At 40.1% G+C, this 20637-nt stretch overlaps 1 protein-coding gene across 2 annotated transcripts in view; it reads right to left on the reverse strand.

Annotated features, from left to right (window-relative positions):
- LOC117474625 (cytoplasmic phosphatidylinositol transfer protein 1-like) overlaps positions 1–20637 on the reverse strand; it is a 73625-nt gene that overhangs the window by 14317 nt on the left and 38671 nt on the right. For both annotated transcript variants that reach the window (XM_034120528.1, XM_034120529.1), the window contains exon 2: positions 2677–2825. In XM_034120528.1, the coding sequence (XP_033976419.1) occupies positions 2677–2825 (149 nt within the window). The remainder of the gene's footprint in view (positions 1–2676; positions 2826–20637) is intronic.

Raw genomic sequence — 20637 nt, forward strand, 5'->3', positions numbered from 1 at the left:
GATAAGACTACAGGCTGCACCAAGCAAAACAAGATATAATGTGTTCATTAGAGAGTTTTAGAGGCACGTTTTATCACCTTCGGACGGAGCCAGGGTAGCCCTTTCTCCTTGTCCTTTGTCTTTATGCTAAATTCACCGGATGCAGGCAGCAGTTTCAAATGTAGCATAAAGAAATGAGAGTCGTATTAATGTTATTCGACTCTCGGCAAGAACACAAATAAGCATATTTACCATTACAATGATTACCTTTAGTTGTGCCCTTGACCTCATAGTTCTCTGAGCACCTTGAACTTCTGTGCATTAACTACCACGTGTTCATAGAGGTTCAATATACTGCCAATGTGTGCACCCTGCACTATTGAACTCTAACTGAGGCTGCTTTGAGAACTTATTCAGTGCACAAGCTTTCCTGTACCATGCCTCCATCTCCACTCCCTTTGATTGACATGGAAAACAATTCCTTGAGGAGGATAAAAATGGCGCCCACTGCACATGATGGCTGTGAATAAAAACAGCCATCGACCATCACATTGTGTGTGTGTTGGCAGGCTCACTCACACTCTCTCTCCCTCTTTCTCCCTCCCAACAAAAGAGACTGGCACTCCTCCTACACCTCCATCTGTTGATTTCTCCCAATCCCTCCCTGTTCTTCAAAAGATCTTTGCCAATAGCTGCTGTGACGGGGCCCACGTTGCCAGGCGTGCGAGTGGTGGGTGGCTGCTCTGAGTTTATCATGCCAAAGCTGGCATTTGTTTTTTATTTAAATGAATAGAAAAAACACCCTTTTAGTTAAACACATACCAAGGAAAGGTAACACCTTATTCTGTTCAATGAACCAACTATCCCCTCGCCGCTCTTATGAATGGAGGTAATGAACAAAACAGACATGGAATTCATGCTAAGGTCGGACGGGTTGAATCCAAATAATGAGGTACAGCTCAAGGCAGATTGTGAGGGCCAATATGGGGTCTGTGAGACAGAACAAGTCCAGATTGACTTGTATGCTGGTGAATCAGAGCTAAATGTTCAGTTATTTGCAGAACCAGATGGCCAGTTGAATGTACATGGTTTAGATATGATAAATAATGTCCAATTAACAAGATCCAACTTCATTTTCTTTAAAAGGGTGTGTGAGAGGAACCAGGCTGTGTTAGGCTGATCTTGAGTGTAACCAGAGAAATGAGAAATTGACTTTAACAAAATGTCAGCTACTCAGAAAAGGTCAGTGTTTTGTCTTTTTACATTTAAACTGCAGTATGATTGGATTATTTCTTCATAATATTTCTATTAAAATTCCTTCTATGGGTAAAGGGAGCTGTAAGTAAACTTTTGAGTTCTCATTATGAGAAGAAATGTAAAAACAAAGATGTTTTGTGAAATATAGAACAGGCCACAAGTTAAACATAGAACAGAAGGTGACATTGCTGTAGTGTTTCTTGCATGTTGACATCGAAAACGTCCATATAACAACTTCCATTCCTCTGTTTTTCCAACCATCATATATTTACAGTAACTACCCAAAAGGTTAAATGTGAAATTGTGGAACTTGTTTTTAATTTTGATTCTTAAATATTTGATTACATACATAGCACTTTGAATACACATACCTAAATAGTTGCCCAACTTAAATGTGTTTTCTCCCCTCTTCTTTCTCCCTCTTCTCTCCTCTGAAGAGCAGAGCTGTGCTGACTCAGCATAATGAGTTCCCTGGCATAGCGCACGCTGACACAGGTATTTATGCTTAAACAAATTGTCCTACAGCATCTCTGTCCCCCCTCTCTTTTCTCCCTCTCTTGTTCTTATTTTTTCCTTTCTCTCAGACTTTCGTTGTATTTCATCTTTATATTTTCCACACATTCTCCACCCTTTTCACTGTCATCTTCGTTTAGTTCACGTGGGTCAAAACTGCGTGTGGAAGAGTTACACGTGCAGCTGCATGGGACACAATGAGATGCATCAGTATGTGGTGATGTAAGTGTGATGCATACGTGACTCAGGAAAACCTGCTACTAACAACATGTAGTGAGCAGCAGTGACGTGTTTGCAACCTTTGCAGCCTTATGCAATGGCTCAATGTAATCTCAGACAGTTCATATGCAAACATACTGTTTATTACACATTTAATTCAGGTTTTTCCAGCTTTGGGTCAAGGCAGGGCAAAGGATTAAATTAGATGTTTGAGTGATAGAGTTCAGAGACATGATATCTAGTCCCAGGTGGCGAGCAAGCCTTTAAGACAATGAGCCAATTCTTTTTTTTTTAAACTTATAATTTAAAGCACAAGTTGTTACCAAGCTCATTGCTATAGTGTTTACTATATATATATATATATATATATATATATATATATATATATATATACATATGCTATACTGTGGTTTTGTGCTACCCTATTACTTGAATTTACTGTTGACAAAGTTTCAGCAGGTGCTGCTCTTCACAGTGGCCCAAGTTGTTCTGCCCACCTTCTTTTTTTCAGAAAGGAACAAAATATGTTCTTTGGACCAAAGGATTCTGCCCAAATAATATGTAAAATATAGAAAACAAATAATGAACAAGCTACGGCTTAATGATTTAATCTGTAAAATAGACTAAAAGTAAAGGGTACGAAAAATTGAACAAACTTGAAATGATTGCAGGTTTAACAATATACTGGAATCGACGCGTTCCACTGACCTGTTGAGGTAGACTCGTTTCTCTGTGAACTGTCCTTGGCCGTGCTCCGGGTCTTCATACGGTTCGTTCTGGACGACCTCCACTCCCTCCCCTCTGTCACTCTGCTCGTGACTGTGTTTACTGATCATGTACAGCTGCCCAATCCGGTACTGGAAGAGAAAACACAGAGAGAAAAAAATGACATACTATTGCCTGAAAACAATCCCTTCAAGAAACTTGCAGCTTACACATAAAACATGAGTAAATAGTGTAACAGGCTTGGCACATACTGCAGTAAAGTGTTTTCTTAACTGATGTTGCCAAAGTCAAGAATGAACTATTCAACCTACTCAAAGTATTGAATAACCACAGCCCGTAATACATCTAAAAAGGTGCCATGTAACTATGGCATCTAAATGGAGGTATATTTTGAATAAAGGCAACTGCTTCTTTAGTCTAACAGTAAGAGAATGCACATTCTACAGTACAGTATATTAGAGTTGTCTAAAAACTGTGCACACATACATACAAATCACATGCAATTCTACAAAGAAAGACTGATAATACACACAGGAAAAGCAATGCAACAGTCTTCTTTCTGTAGTTAGATAAAAAGTTACTATTTTCTTTTTACAATTCACTTACTTTTGATCAAGCAACAATTATAACAAGAACAGGAGGACAGTGCACGAATATCAAAAACAAATACCTATAATGATCAAGGACTTATAATCAGAAAATGTTTAAGGGCCTCTTCTGTAAATAACACACCATACAAATAAACCCAAAGCTGATGTGAACACCATCACAAAATGTTAGAATTTCCTTTTCAGCATGTTTCTTTCCTCTACGAAGTGTAGAATATCAGTTTATATTTAACAAATAATGATACAAACTAAAACATTGAACAAACATACCTTGAAATATTATACAAATGTAACTTATTTGCACCCTTATGACAACGGAACAACCATTCAACAGGATATAGCAAATGTTTGAATGAGTTTGTCCATGTACTGCCTGTCTGTTTGGCCCTGAGTCAACACTCATTGTTTATTTATTGTCTTATTTTCCAGACTTAGCTGAGAAAAAGGTCAGAAAACAAAGTCATGTCAGCTACTGCCGCAGTAATGCTTCTTCAATGAAAAGCCAGACTAGCATTGGCTTTCCGGCTAAGCTGCTTCTGTTTTAATAACCATGTCTCAGTGGCATTTGTACACATTGAACCTTGTTCAGTTCATTAAATACTCTGGCCATGCAATAACAGCTTAGAGTTTGAGTTGCCCTGCGGCATGTTCAGTTTATTCAAGCAATAAAAGGCAGCCCTTTTTGTGTGTTTATTATCTTATTCTAAATCAGAAGCTTCTGCAGGTAACAAAATACGCAGATATAGGTAGGAAAGATATAGAAACAAATGAAGGATTTCAAAGAGGGATAAATAGGAGCTGACTGATATGGAGTTGGAGAGTTTTAATGAGGAGGGGCTGAAATGAAATAAAAGACACAGAAAAGAGACAGTACTGCACATCTTTGTAAGAAAGAGAGTAAGAAAAAAAGAGTCAAGAAAAAGATAGTTTGATGATGGCAGGTGATGCTTTTATCTGTTACCCGCTGTTTCATAAGGTCCTCTTCTCTGCACATGTTCTTAAGTTGAGAGAGAAATCTCAGAAGTGAGAGTAAAGGGCACAGGTAATGAAGGAAAGAGAAATCAACCCTATTCCCTTAGATTATACATTTCTTCTTTCCTTGACCTTTACCTGTCACGGCTGTTGCCTGAGCTATAAAACGATGTCAAGGGGAAAAATGAAGGTGCTCAAATAGCTAAAATAGTGTCAGCATATAGCTGGTGCAAATATCTGATGAATACACAGATTTGACAGATATTTGCTAAAATAAATGTACAATTATGTAAAGCCCTGCAAGCCAGTAAAATAGTGGAGCCTATTGGAATAATTTAAAACCAAGAAGCTTTCACACACAATTCAATATAATACCTATTCAACAAAGAAACTAAACGTTTGTAATAAAAATAAAAATAGCTATAAAGAGCTTATTTCCGGTCGAATGTATCTGATAAAAAACATATGTCCACATTAATAACGAATTGCTGCACCATCAACATATTTGATCTAAAATATGACATCATTAATTCAGATTGTTAATACTGTCCATCTCAAAGTGGATGCATGAGGATCAATTGTGCTTTTAATGGAATGCAAATGTTTGCCAACATAACTGATAGCTATATTGTTTAAAATGTTTTCTCAATCATCTTTCCTAAATTTACCACCGAAATATATTCCCTGCTTAAAATTAGTCTTAGTGTTTTTCTGATGTAGTGATGATCATAGTTAATAGAGCTTACAGTGGCCAACTGAGTGTAATCATCTGAAAAATGGAGACTCCAACCACCGGCGCAAAGAGGCAACAGAAGGCCAAAAGTGATGAACAAAAATAGCTTTAGATTAATTGTAGTATGGTGCAGATAATTACAATCCCCATTTCTTTTGTATTTTATATAGTTGCCTTTTATGGTTTAAATTTGGCCATTTATTAACTACCATTAAATTCCATTAAACAGCTTGCAAAAATCTTAAAAATAGAGTGTAAATTCAAACCTGATTCAGATCACAGGGAGTCAAACCAACAATACATAGACACAGGTGCCCACACAAAAACTAACCTTACATCAATGCAATTTAGTACTGTGATCAACAAGCATTATTATTTCATTAAAGTTTGTGTTTGTGTCAACCACAAACTTTGTTTTTCTTTGGGTTTCCTACACAAACATTCTGCAGCAATACATCACCAAACGCCTGCCTTATTATCTACACAATCTTAGCATTAAAGGTCACAAACACAGTGGCAATACCTTGGCTCTGTATCCTTTGAGGTTTTGTAGATTAGTTTCACTGCAAAACTTTGAAAGGGCAGAAGCGCAATGACTCACTTCCTGTGTATCTGTTTGCTTCAAGGCCACAGCTCTGGTATACATGTATGATTGTTGTGTCAGAAAAGGTCACACACACACAAATACACACACACACATATACAAACACACAAACAGAATACTAGGACTAAAGAAGATTGCCTGAGAAAAAAAACCTGACTCGAAAGCGAGATAGAGCAGCAGGTTAATATCTGAGAAAAACTTGTTTGCTTGTGTTTCAGGCTGTAAATTGTTTACACAGTCACAGCTATAAAGAGACACAGTACAAGAAAAAATCTGAACGTTTTTTTCGGCTTTCACCCAGAGCAAAATTATAAATTCTCCGATACCACTCTTGTGCTTGCATTCTCTAGAAAACCAGAAAGTAGGGTGAACCTGATAAATGTAAGTCCAATATTCACTCTTTGTTCTTTTAGCTCTGTTTTTGGTCTCAACTATTAGAAGTATTCGTTGTTCTCGCGTCCCAGGAGAGAAGCTTAAAATAAAGAGACTAATGGAGTCTCTGAAAAGGTTCAAATGGGTACTTTAATTCAATAGCGCGGCAATGGAACAAACAGAAGGTGTTGGGAAGAGCGCAGCTGCAGCTGTGTCTCGCAGTGGAGAAGAGCGCGAACAAAGCTCTGTCACCTAAAGTTCTATAGAGTGGCGAAGTCCCTCCCCTTCCGGTGGACCTCCATGGGACCTTATTTCGGAAAAATTATGTATTGAAGTCAATGGAGAGAGAAAGATTATCTTTCGATCCCGTTTTAATTATGCCACGAATTACACATATGATGTTTGTCAATTTAAAAGATAATTTTGCAAGTCAAAAAAAAAAAAAATTGTCGTAAAACTGTGAAGTAACACATTTGTTTGTGTGAAACGCTCAATGAACTACATCTCTGGTCTCACAGAACAACACACGTCACCAAGATGGCCGTCACTACTGTCTTGTCAACAAAACGATTGACTACCCTCACTATCACCACAATGAAACACGTCCTGAAGAATGTCATGCAAAGCTGCCTGCCTGCCTTCCTTTGATTCTCTCTGAACTGCCTGGTCTTTTTAATGTTTAATGTCAACCATTTGTGCAGATAGCATGAAGTAGAGAAGATCGCCGATGCTAGCGTTAGCGTTAGCATTTCTCCCCCTGGCTTAAATTGTGTATTACAGAATGATCACACCGGTGACAGTACTATTCAAAGGGTTCACGAAATATGACTACTACTCTTACTGTTTAACATTTTGGGTTACTTAATGTTACTTCATGTTAAGGCTAATAAAAATGACAAGGCTGTAATGCTAACTAACGTGCTAGCTACTAGCTAGCTTGATCCAGACACTCCTGGTCCTTTCATCAGACGGGAAGCGAAAGAACGAGCAAGACCCATTGCTGGTATGATAACAACCTGGTACTAAGCACACAGGCATCTTGTTAAAGTTATCTTATCTTAGCCAGCGCCATATAGATAGATTATATTCTATGGCGCTGATCTTAGCTATCTCTTAGTAGAGGAAAACAATTGTGACATCACTTACGCGACTCTGGGATTTGTAGTCTTTCTAGTTGCGTATTTTTCATAGTCTTATATTTCAACAGTTTTACGACAAACTGTGACTTTTTTGACATGGAAATTATTTTTTAAGATTGACAAACATCATATGTGTAATTCATGGCACAATTCAAACAGGATCGAAAGATAAGTTTTCTCTCTCCATTGACTTCAATACATTATTTTTCCGAAATAAGGTCCCATGGACCGGAAGTAGATGGGCATGACTTCACCACTCTATATATCTCAATATTTGGCTCCTCCTCTTCAATGGCGGCTGTGGTGACGTAGGGGGACCTCACTCCTCGGTCTTCTATGTCCGATATTGCGTAAAACAGAGGATTTAGACGTTGTGTTCTTCATTGTATAACTCCACACGCCTTTTCTCCCCATACTCTCTTTCATGACTTTTTATTTAATGCATTTTAACGGCTGTGATCGTTATTTACGTAAAACCGGAAGTTAAGCGCACTGTTGGTATTCCGGAGACGTCTTCCGGAATAGCTTTTCAAAATAAACTTTAGCATCAACGTTAGCCACAGGCGAATGCTAACCGGAAATGTTTTCACAATAAAACAGTTTTAAGCTTACTGTATGTTTAAACTAAATTACGTCATTAAACATTGATTTTAATTTCTTACAATCCCTCCTTACATACCCTTTAAGGTATGTAAATAATACTGAAATCAAGTTCTTCATCTGAACTTTGCATAGTACATAACTCATATCAAAAACATACAATCAAAATGGAATGGTTCAATAACCGTCATCAAAAATACAAAAAATATTTTGGTTGGTCTTCAACATAAAAGTTTTTCTTTGTGCATAACTTCTAGTGTTAACATTCAATATCACTCTTCAAAATAGCAGCAATTAGCTTGGTATCGGAACATTTCTTACTCCCTCCTTTCACAGAAATCGTTCCTATACCACATTCAGTGTTAAGGCACTTGTTTTTACAAAGTATAAAAAGAAACAAACTATTTTAGAATAGTACAAAGTAATACTACTACTTTGTAGCTGGTTCTTCATTCTAATGATCTCATCATTTGAAGTATCACATCATTTGGACATTCTTTGAACAATCTCATCATTGAACATCCATATCTGTATATGGGGGTGGGTCGTCTTGTTCTGCTAGCATTTGTAACTGTTTCCTCATGAGAAATGTACCCTCCCTCCTTTCATACCTTTTAAGGTATGAAAGTAATATGTTCTCTAGAAAGGGCCGTGGTGATCAATCGGTACGTTAGGGTGCGGGTACATGGAATGCAACAACAACATCTAGTACTCCCCGGGGCACCCCTATGCTATCCTTGTACACTGTGGAGCCTAAACTCCCTCCTGGGACTGGCCTCTTAGCCCTACTGGCTTTGGGGTGTTTTGCCATGTTGATTAGCTGATCCGCTGTCATTGGTACTGATAAACTCCTGAGATAAATATCTGTCTCTTCAGCTGCTAAATGTTCCACTATTGTAATACATTCAGTTGCTAACTTTGTCGTATGTTTGCCGCCAAAAAGCGCAGAGGAGGTTTTAGATGCTATTTACTGAAGAGAAAAAAAAGTAGTAGGCGATGTGCCGAGTACAAGCCATACAAGTATTTGTGTCTTATATTATATTATTTATAGTTGTATATATTTTGTAACTTGTGCTTGAAATATCCAAAATCAACCTGAGCAGCAGTGAAGCAGAACCAAGCAGCTGCTCAAAAGTTCAATAGCTAGTAGGGGCAGTGAAGTTCAGGGCTGTCATGTTGCAAGAAAAGGGACATGTTCAACACTCACAGTGCACCAAAAGGACAATTTGAATGTTGGCAGGATCAGCCTTGCAAACAGTGTAGGGCTTTGATACCCAGGAGTACCAAAGTTCTGTATTTATTGACCAATCTTTGTGTTAACTTATACTCATACAGGGATAGCCTGTTAGTGTTTAGTGATGAGACTTGGTTTACTCTAATACAAGTTTAATACAGTCTGCCTGTAAAGTGTTCCCTCAGACATTCTGAATAAATAAATTACAGAGAATGTCAAGAAGATTAGCTCTGAATATGTACACGCTTTCAAATATGTACGAATCCAAACATGGTAGAGCTTTATTAGAAAAGCTTATGTAATTCAGTGTTTAAAAAAGAAAAAAGCTTTCTGCTCATTTGTGTGTTCATTTATTAATGCAGCCGCATATATGAGCCACAGTTATTACATTACCACTCTTATCCCTTACCGAGTATACAGCGACAGCCAGAACAAATTGCATAACATCTTCTTTTAGTCTCTTCTCTACTCAATTGCAGCCACATCAGCTCCATTAAGAAAAGTTCACCTTTCTCATTGAAGGCTCAAAAGCAAATGCAGCATTTCTAAAAACAGCTCTGCGCTGTGGTGAACCCAAGCCTGCCAGGTTAAGAGCTATTGTAAATCATGCAGATGGCTCTCCATCCCTCTTCTCCATGCCACATACAGAATGAGGGGCGAGTGGAGTACATTTAAAGTAGGGCTGTGTGCTTTTACATTTAAAGCTCATATTGATGCTTTTGCATTAAGGTGCCTTTCATTTAATTATATGACATCACACCCCCCAAAGACTTTTTGAAAAGTCCTCTAATTAAATGCCCCCTTTACTAATAATGCGGCTTTCACACCAGCGCTTTTCCCTTTCTAGCTCCTAGCTAGAGCTTTTCTGGTTCAGCTCCGGTTTCCCTTTTCAGCTCCCGCTCTGTTCACACCGCCCAGCTGCCGCTGCTGCGTCATGACGTCACCGTTTACATCGCTGATTTTCTCCCCAACGGAGCTCACAACAACAACGGGGGGGACTGCGTCGGGTCGATGATCGTGTTGCTTTTAATCATACGAAGCCAGATTAAATTAAATAACGACTTCTCCAACCTTATACTTTTCTCCAGAGTGCCGTGGTTCATTGTTTATTAATGTGTTTCAGCGGCATTTACCGACCGCTGCAGTGCTGGCTGCTCTTCCACGGGAGTTTATTCTCCCGTTAGCTCCAGGTTAGCTCACACGGCTCTAAAGTATTCACTGTCTGACTGTCACACAAGCAGCTGATACATATCCCCAGTTCCCCTTAAGTGAATGTGTGTCAGTCTGAATTGAGGCTGTTTGGCATCACAACGCTGTTATGAAAGTGTCTCTGGTATAATATGGGTGATGTTAGCATAGCAACCGAAGCTAAACTGATTACTTGCTAAGCCGTTTTCTACAGGCACATTTTACCGGCGTATTTTTCATTATGATTCTACTTGTGATAGTCGGACATGACAACCTGTGCTTGTAGGCAGGCATGACGAGACTCTTCAGTCGACCCATGTTCAGGGGAGGTGGGTTTAGTTTCCTGCACGCCTCGACGTAAGAGAGACGTAAGCGACGCCGCGTCATAGCTCCGAAGCTCTTGCCTCTAGACCGACAATTTTTTGGTGCTGGAAGTGAACCGCATTCCGGAGCTATGACGCGACGCCGCTGCGGTGTGAACAGGAAAAACCGGCGCTTTTCCAGCTCCAGCTCCGAGCCGGAGCTGGAAAAGCGCCGGTGTGAAAGGGGCATAAATAAACTGTTATGAAGTTACCCCTTTGCTGCATGCATCCCTTTTTGCTCCTAGCAAGCAGCAGAGTGCAGTGAACGTTTCTCAAAATGTTGTGAATTTGCTAATGCTCATCTTTTTTTCCATAAAGTTTGACTTATGGACTATAAACAACCTCAAGTTATGTTCAACACAAATCAGAAAAAAAATCTTCACAGCCCCCACTGGAATCGAATACTACAAATATTACAAAACTTGTAATAGTGAAGCCCAATCTTTCACCACAACTGTCTAAAATGTTGACTTTGCCACAATGACATTAAAAACAAAAACTGCATTCAAATGTTTACTTCTATGATTTGAATGTCAATGTTATAAATTAAGTTCTTTGAAGCTTCCAAATGTTTGGTACAGCCCTAATTAAAAAGACTTAGGCAGAGGACAAGCTACAAATGGAGCTAAAAAGAAAGACAGCAGAGGGATGTTTTTGTGAATCCTTTGCTAATGAGTGAGGACAAAGTTGAGGGCGGTTGAGACTGACAGATATAAAAGCATAGAGAGTTACAGAGTCAGCAAAGTCCGACATCCGTCTGATGTAATGTCAGCTAAGACCAGAGATGTTCTTTTCCTTTTGCTGAGTCATATATGAGCTGTAGCGGACATCATCCATTCAAAATATCAAGGGGCGTGCATAAATGATCACAGCCTTCTATGAGTGTTGGTACAATCATTTAAAGAAAGTTTGAGGACACCATAATGAATGTGCTTGATTGTCATCAGGCCAAAGTAGACCGTGGCATATTAGTAGAGCTTATACAAACTAGTTGAATAGCGTTGTTATTTCCCCCCCATTGAAGCAAAACAGGCAATCACTTCAGAGAACACTGCAGAGCTGAAGTACATTTTTTTTCTTGAAGTACACTATGTCTATTTTCTGAAATCTTCACGGCGTGATCGATCATTAAGCTACATGACGCTGCCGGCACAAAGAGGCCGGTACCTCATCTTTATTTGATTTGACTGATGACATGGCACTTGGTTTGTTGTTGCTCATTAATCAATGCCAATAAACTAGAGTGTGTCGGCACCCCTATTGGTTCTGTGTAGTACAGGTTGTCAAAAAGCCCAAATCCACTTCTGTTTTTGATTGGTTGTGAAATGAAAACCTATAATTTCGTTCTGCTGGAGCGTCTCCACCATATACTTATCATTTCCACATTCAAAAAACTCATACATAATTGTGTGTGAGCCATTGATTTGATTGATAACAGTGGGGTCACTAACACATTGGGACAAAGACTGGATCTTTGTCCCCATTGCACAAATTCAACAGAGGACTTAATCGTTGATGATTTGACAGCCTGTTGCCAGTTTAAAGATTTGTAACCAATGACTGAAAACAAGGATTACACCAGTTTCTTCAAATAAATAGAATGAATTCATCTGGGGACAAAATACAAGTTTAGTAAACAAGAACAGAGACTGATTCAGTATGCTACAATGCTCCAAAGTTCAACAGTCTGCCGTTTATCAATGTCAACATTTGTCCTCTGATTAAACAGTTTTTTCAGATGGTTGTTTTCCTCTTTCTACACAACCCTAAATCTGTATTGCATGTCATACCCCCTTTCTCCCCAGGTTTATCATTGCTTTGAGAAAAAATATTATTAATTTACCCCTTTTAGAAGTGAAGATATTGTCATTTGTTCTGGGAATGTCATTTTCGAGCCTGAGACCTTAAAAACAGGCTCGGGGCTTAACAGGTTAAGAACAATTCAGTTTGTGCACAAGTCATTGAATAAAGCATTGCTCCAAATTCCAAATACACAACCCACAGATAAACACAATGACAAAAATGTCTGGGTTAAAACAAATGTGCAGTAACTCTTTACCCTCCCAATATCATATCATTATCTCAGTGACATTCATTTGTATTTGATTGAAAACTGTTCTTTTGAAAGCCAGCATATCGTCTCACCTTTAGAAAAATAAAACAATGCTCTCACTCAGTTTCGTTTAACATTATTTAAATTATTCATTACATTACATTACATTACACGTCATTTGTTAGACGCTTTTATCCAAAGCGACTTACATACATTCAGTACTGTGGACAATCCCCACAGGAGCAATTTGAGGTGAAGTGTCTTGCCCAGGGACACAACGACATGCTGACTGCAGTGGGACTCAAACTTGCTACCCCCTAATTCGCAGTCCAGCACACTCTCCACTGAGCCACAGTCTCCCTTATTCACACTTCAGTTGTTCGATTCAGTTCATTCTGAAGTCATTTATTTCTGTCGACCTGAAGTGTTTCTTTGTAACAGCAAAGACCTTGGCCAACCAGGAGATCGTGATGAATTCACTGCAATCACAACAAGCCCTCAAGCACAAACAGTTCCATTCATTAAAAGGCAAAAAGGAAAAGAACAGGAAATTGAACTGCTCACATTTCTTAGAGCTTAAAAAGGTCTAGATTAGTTATCAGATAACCAGACATGCTGCTGGACTGGAGAAACATAATATGAATAAACAACATGGCAGAATTAAGCTGCATCAATCAATATGTGGTGTATCCAGACTGCCTCAGCATTTCTGTGCAGTCGATAATGCCACAGCACCATCATCAAGAAAGTAGAGTAGGGGCCAAAGAAAAATATTTGGCATCATTTGATGGTCAGCGGAGCTATAGTACTTGTGTGTAAGGGGATGAGAATGGAGAAAATTAAGAAAAAGAGAAAATATCATACCACTTAATAATAAGTGGATCAAATAGTGTAATATAGAAATGCTGAATCAGCAGATGGAGACAAGAGGAGGAAGAAGAAAAGGGGGAGTTATGATTAGCATAACACACATTGCTGTATATCACTACAATTCCAGGCCTCAGTGTACAAAGGATGGGAAGTGGGGAGTCATAAGAAGGGGAGCAATAAACCAATACAAGCGAGGATGGATAGAGGACAGACTATAATAATTTTATGTCCATTGAGATGATGACTCTTATTATTCTGTCCAACAAAATCCATCGCTAAAGATACGGAGGCATCGAGTGTTTCGACATTACTGGCACACTCACAGACAACAACAAAGGTAAGTGATGAGAATGTACCTACAATCAAAAAGCACTACATTAGCAAGGTCACCTCTCTATCTGAATGCCACTGTGAAGTAAAAGCTACAATAATGGCTCTTTTAATCACTGTGTTTGCCTTGTAAAAGGGCCACATGCCTTCTAGGAGACCCGGGAAACCAAACAGAGAGACCATTTTGTGCTTGGAAATTAAAGACTGACAACTCATAAGACCAACGTTTGCAGGGGAAGAGAAAATGGTTTTGCCCTAAAGCTCATGTGATTTTACTTGCTCATATTCCACCTCAAAAAGTGTAATAGAATTTGAAAGCATAACAACAATCCTCTGCTCACAGCCTGTATAAATGAGCTCACTGTGCTTTCCCTGGTTACCCAGTGAATGAGTTAGTGTGGGAAGGTATGTACATAGTGCTATAATGATCACACGCTGAGGACCTGCGGTAGAGCAAGCAGAAAGATGGGCCTTCTTTTATTCAGAGCAATTTAAATAAACATCACCTGAAAGGATTCATTGTTTTAGAACATAGCCCACACCAGAAGAATGTTGGACCCTTAGTCAAAATACAAAAAATAAATAAAAAGGCCAGTCTAGATCAATGTAAAAGGTGATTTTTTTTTTTTACTGCAATAGCAATATTACCTATAGCTAAAATACCTCCATGAATTACTAGCTATAATACTGTATATATTTTCCATAAGTACCAAGCAGTACTGATTTGAGTAAAATTGTAACAATGCCAGCCTTAATTCTTTATCTGTATGTAAGAAGGACCCTCAATCTAATGTAATGTTTTATTTATAGTGCATCGCTTCCCTTTTCCACCTGAAGATGCAATATTGCCACATCAAATTAGTAAGATCCGATCTGTCTCCTAAAGATATCAGGAGCACAGCATTGATTCATTGGCAGGTTGAGGAACCCATTAAGAAAAAATAATCAGTCAAATTCTGGAGATATCTTGAACATCAGTGATCACACAATAGGAAAAAAACCTAGTGCTTTATTACTTCTCTCAACTAATCAACCCCCTCCACCCTCTCACCCCCGAACCACCCAGCCCCTCAAACTGATGGATGGCCACATTTGCAGGCCGATGGAGCATCAAAGGACAGTGTTTGGAAAGTGGACAGGGATGCAATATTAGACAATGCAGACCAATATCAGGAAACAATGATTCCTATACAATTCAGCACTAATGCTGTACACATTTAAGATAATTGAATGTCATGTTAAATACATTATTTTTAAGTTTAAGATTCTGTAGAATTCTCCCAACTGGTCAAGCATCATTAAGTTTATCGGAAAAATTCAATATCACACACACAATAATTGCATACATTCACAATCCCATACTGCTGGCACAGCGAAGGGCCCATCACTTTGCAGTTTCATTAGCCATGATGGCAAAGACACGCACACACTCGCGCACACACACACTCTCTTCATCCCTTATTCTGTGCACATTTAATCAACTGTTCGGGAGGGTTCAGTGCGCTGTGCTGCACTCTCCAGATAAGATTATTCTTCAGCAGTAGGCCTGACAGTCAATAGGTAGACCTGGAGTTTAATTAGTGGATGTGAGGATGAAGGCAAGAGAGAGCAGACCGAGAGGATAAAGATAGAAGATAGTAAAGATAGTAATTGAGGGAGTAAGAGAAAAAAAAAAGACCAAAGAAAAGATCATTTGTAATGCCCAGTCCGTACAATCTGAGCATTCCACTAACATGAAAGCAGCATGCAGGACAGGGACACAACTGCAATGAATTGCTTTTCCATCCTCAACAAGAACCTTAAAGGGTCCTTATTATGCTCCTTTTCAGGCTCATATTTGTATTGTGGGCCTCTACTGTCACATGTTTACATGCTTTTATGTTCAATAAGTGCTTTATTTTCCTCATACTGCCTGTGCCACCTGGGTCTCAACCTGATACCTGTCAGCTTCATGTTCCTGCTAATGTGGGATAAAGTGCCGACCAGCTGAGGCAAACACCCGGAATAACTATTAATATTCATCATATCGTCACTCATGCAGACAGGCCTGCGCACACACAGATGATGCACACATCACATTTATGCATACAAATCCAATGCAAGAGACAGTTATATGGATGCTTTCCTGGGACTAAGATGTCGGTCATGACAACATGTGTAAAAGAAAAACACTTCAATAAGAAGAACCTTGATTTAGATAAGTTTGTATTTCATCAATGATTTTACCAGGTACATTACAAGTGTAAATACAAAATCAAGTGAACAATCTTAACATGTATATACATATCAGTTGATATATATTCAACTGTGTGAATAAGAAGACTAAAAGATTGTCATGGAAAACTTGATTATGATTGGCCAATAATTGGGTTATTTTCATAGAACTGCGCTGCTCTGACTCAGCATCCACATAATGACTTTAAATTGGTATGCACAGGCATGTGGATGCAGGTTGGCAGATCTAGCTTACTTGGAACAAAAGGTAATCAATTACGCACAACCTGCCCATCCAGGAGCATAAGATGACGTGCCAGACTTTTTGGCTGATATGTCCACATAAAAAAAATCTCTCTACAGCAAATTCAAATGTCGAGCTTGTCAGAATAATGATACACCTGTCTGGACGGAACAACGCTCGTGGCAGCGGCAGAAAAACGTGTGAATTCCCCCGGCCTGTATGGAGCTGGGCTGAAACCCAGTTAGCTGTTGGCATTGAGGTGAAGGTCATGGTAGTGTGCTATGAATTGCAGATCGGCGCCCACAGCTGCCGCAGCCTGTGTGTGTCACAAGAGAGTGGTGTGAAGAGCACTCTGCAACATGCCAGTGTGTGTGTGTGTGTGTGTGTGTGTGTGTGTGTGTGTGTGTGTGTGTGTGTGTGTGTGTGTGTGTGTGTGTGTGTCAGAGCATATGCTCAACGCTCCGTGTGTCATTGGCTTTGTCTTTTCAAAGTGGACAGAAGCACTGTTACTATACCACCCGTGTTGATTCTATCATTAGTCGAATCATATATTGCATTGTATGCCCTCACATAAACACATTTTTCGTCACACACCTCCACAATTTCGTATCCTGGAAATCTTCCTCTTCCCTTTTTTTGTCTCAACAGTCTTCAATGATTTAATATAGCACATTTCTTGCCATTTTCACCGTTTGAGTGAGTATCTAATTGACTGCATTCATTCACTGATCACAGAGTCTGAATCCAGAACAATTAATGCCAACCCACATTTATAAAAAAAAAAAGAAAGCCATGAAAAAACCTTTGGGAGAAACATCAATGGAGGTAAGCGGTCGGTATAAGCAGCCTTATTATTATCCCGCTGCTATCCAATTGCATGTGGGTTTGGATTTCATTGCCGAAATGAAAAAGGATTATTACAGAATAGTGAGAGGTAAAATGCGCTTCCTAATAGTTTCAATTTTTCAAATTCTGAAAATTGCTTATCTGAGCTACATTAATAAAAATAATTATACACATGAATGCAATATTTTTACTGTTCATATATTGGATCTGAAGTACAAAGCAAAATATCAGCTGTCTAGTGAAATGTCATTAATTCACAGACCTGGACATTGAATCAAATCAAATCAAATCAAATCAGGTTTTATTTATATAGCACATTTAAAAGCGATTTTTGGTCGAGCCAAAGTGCTGTACATGTAATAAAAACACATTACTACAAATCACAATAAACGACAATAAATTACAACAGATATAACTTAAAAACAAAATAAAAATAAAACACACGGAAAAGTCAGGAGTCGTGCTCCGCTCTAACTAGAAAGCCAGAGAGAAGAAGTGTGTTTTTAGTTTAGATTTAAAAACCCCTAGGGTCTGGGCCGACCTCACATGGAGGTGCAGGGTGTTCCAGAGCCTGGGGCCAACTGCTGCGAAGGCTCGGTGCCCTCGGGTTTTTAGCCTGGTCTTGGGCACTACCAGCAGCAGCTGGTCAGCAGACCTTAAGGCTCTGGCTGGGGTGTAGCGCTGGAGCAGTTCAGCTATATAGGCCGGAGCCAGCCCATTTAGTGCCTTAAAAACAAATAAAAGGATTTTAAAATCAATTCTGAACCGAACTGGAAGCCAGTGTAGTGAGGCCAGAATTGGGGTGATGTGGTCGCGCTTTTTGTGGCCAGTCAGCAAACGTGCAGCAGCGTTTTGAACTAGCTGTAAGCGTTTGATTGAGGCCTGGTCCATACCCACATACAGAGCGTTACAATAGTCCAGTCTCGAGGTTACAAAGGCGTTAATAACCCTTTCTAAGTCTTTAAAAGATAAATACGACTTGGTTTTGGCCAATAGTCTTATTTTAAAAAAGCAGGATTTTACTACGGTGCTGACTTGCTTGTCGAATTTAAAAGTGCTAGTGAAGGTCACTCCAAGGTTCATGACCGAGGGGAGGATGTTTTTTTTGATAGAGCCCAGAATATCAACCGGAGAGGCTGGAGGTTGGGGTCCAAAAAAGATGACCTCAGTCTTGCTCTCGTTGAGGTTGAGGAAGTTTTTGCTCAGCCAAGATTTTATCTCTGCTAAGCAGTCCATCAGCTGCTGTAGTGAGTGTGTGACATTTGCTTTGAGAAGCAGATAGATCTGTACATCGTCGGCGTAGCAGTGGAAGGGAATGTTATGTTTTGTGAGTATTGAACCTAGGGGCAGTATGTACAGTAGAAAAAGGATGGGGCCCAGAATCGAGCCTTGGGGAACCCCACAGGTAAGAGGGGCTTTGGCAGAGGAGAAGGCACCTAGCTGTACCGAGAAGCTACGGTCTGTCAGGTAGGACCTGAACCATGCAAGGGCAGAGCCTGTGATGCCAGCGGACTGTTCAAGCCGTGACAGCAGGATGCTATGGTCCACAGTGTCAAAGGCAGCTGTCAGGTCTAACAGCACCAAGACAGCTGGGCTACCTGAGTCGGCGGCTAGGAGCAGATCATTAAAAACTCTTAAAAGGGCTGTTTCAGTACTGTGCATGGGTTTGAAGCCAGACTGAAACTTTTCATGGATTCCATGGATGGTTAAAAAAGACTGCAGCTGGGCGTAGACTACTCGCTCCAGGGCTTTTGATAAAAAAGGTAGCTGGGAGATGGGCCTAAAATTTGCGAGAATGGAGGGATCGAGATTTTTCTTTTTAAGGAGTGGCTTAACCACGGCATGTTTGAAGGCAGCTGGGACACATCCTGAGCTAAGAGAGGTGTTTAAAAGTAATAAAATACTTGCTCCAACTGATTCGAAAACATCTCTGAGAAGGCGAGAGGGAATGCTGTCTGAGGTGCAGTTTGTCGGCCGCAGGTGCTTGACTACATCCGAGAGAGAAGAGAGGGATACAGGCTCAAAGTGGTCGAGGACTGCAGGGCACAGAAAAGGAGCAGGATCTGGGGTAGCACTAGTGTGGGATAGCCTAAGAGCAGATACCTTTTCAATAAAAAAATGTAAGAAACTTATCACAGAGAGTAGTCGATGGCACAATAGAAGAAACATCACAGGGATTAATGATCGAGTTGAGGACATTAAAAAGAACCTGAGGTTTTTGGCTGTTTTTGGAGATGAACAGAGAAATGTGCTCTGTTTTGGCTGCTTTGACTGCCGTCTGGTAGTCAGAAAGGCAAGCACCAGTGGCGTCGCCTGGCCTGGGCATCCGGGGCTTTAGCCCCGAATGTTTTTTCTGTAGCCCCGGACAATTCTCCCTCAATAATATAATACATTAACCGTGCTTTACGTGAGCCTCATCATGACACAAGAGAGGACGGCAGCACTGTAATTTCCCGTGTTCACTGAATGCAACAGAGGCATGACACCAGACCAATCAGAGAGTTGCATGGAAATAAACGTGTGCTTGTGTCATTCAAGCTCGGCTCTGTGTGTGTGTGGCAATAGCGCATTTAGTGTGAAAGAGAGAGAGAGAGGGAGAGAGAGGGAGAGAGGGGGAGAGAGGGGGAGGGAGGGAGGGACCGGTGCCCGGTGCCAGCAGGGACGTGTTGTTAGCATCTGGTTAGCTAGCTGCGCTAACGGACATAAGGAGCTGTTTGTTCCACAACAAGCTGGAGGAGAGTCCTCTCCTCTCAGACTGAGAGACTCAGGTGAGCTAAAGGACTCTCTGAGTGTTTAGATACTTAACTTTAGTCTAAGTTATCTCAGTGGGTCTCAAACGGTTTGGTCACAAATTATTCAAAAGATTATTTCCGCGGCACACCTTCATATGATCATTATAGTTATAAAGAAAATAAGAGAATAAAGGAAAAACAGTTATGAAATACTATATGGCAGTAAAACAAGAATAGAGTTAAAAAGGGGAGTGATTAGTAAAATATCCATAAAGAAAAAGTACATCTGTTTACAGTTCTACTTCATATGGGTGTTGAGAGAGGTATCCAAAGATCTCTTCATTTTGCTCTCAAATTGCACCAGATTGATGCTTTTAACTTCAATATTTAAAAAAAAATCTTCCCGGGGGAGCATCCCCCCGGACCCCCCTAGAGAAGGTGAGGTCCGCCCCCCACTCATAAAAAATACCACTTTACCCCTGCCTATATGCCGTGAGCTGATTATCGAGCCTTCATTGTAACAGTCGCGGGTGTACTGTGTGTGTGCGTGTGGGGAGTGTTGCAGTGAAAAATGCCAGTGCCGCTGCCACTGTGGGCTAAGCCCCGAATGTTTTCAGGTCCAGGCGACGCCCCTGGCAAGCACGAAGGATTTCTAGGGAGACATGGAGTTTATCCTTTTTCCATTTTCTCTCTGCACGCCTGCAAGCGCGTCTGAGAGCACGAGTACAGTCATTGAGCCACGGTTCTGATAGAACTTTGGTGCGTCTAAGCGTAAAAGGAGCAACAGAATCCAGTATTAGTGTGCATGTCGAATCAAACATGGAGATAAGCTCATCAGCATT

Source organism: Trematomus bernacchii, unplaced genomic scaffold (assembly GCF_902827165.1).
Source record: "Trematomus bernacchii unplaced genomic scaffold, fTreBer1.1, whole genome shotgun sequence".
Taxonomy (NCBI): Eukaryota; Metazoa; Chordata; class Actinopteri; order Perciformes; family Nototheniidae; genus Trematomus; species Trematomus bernacchii.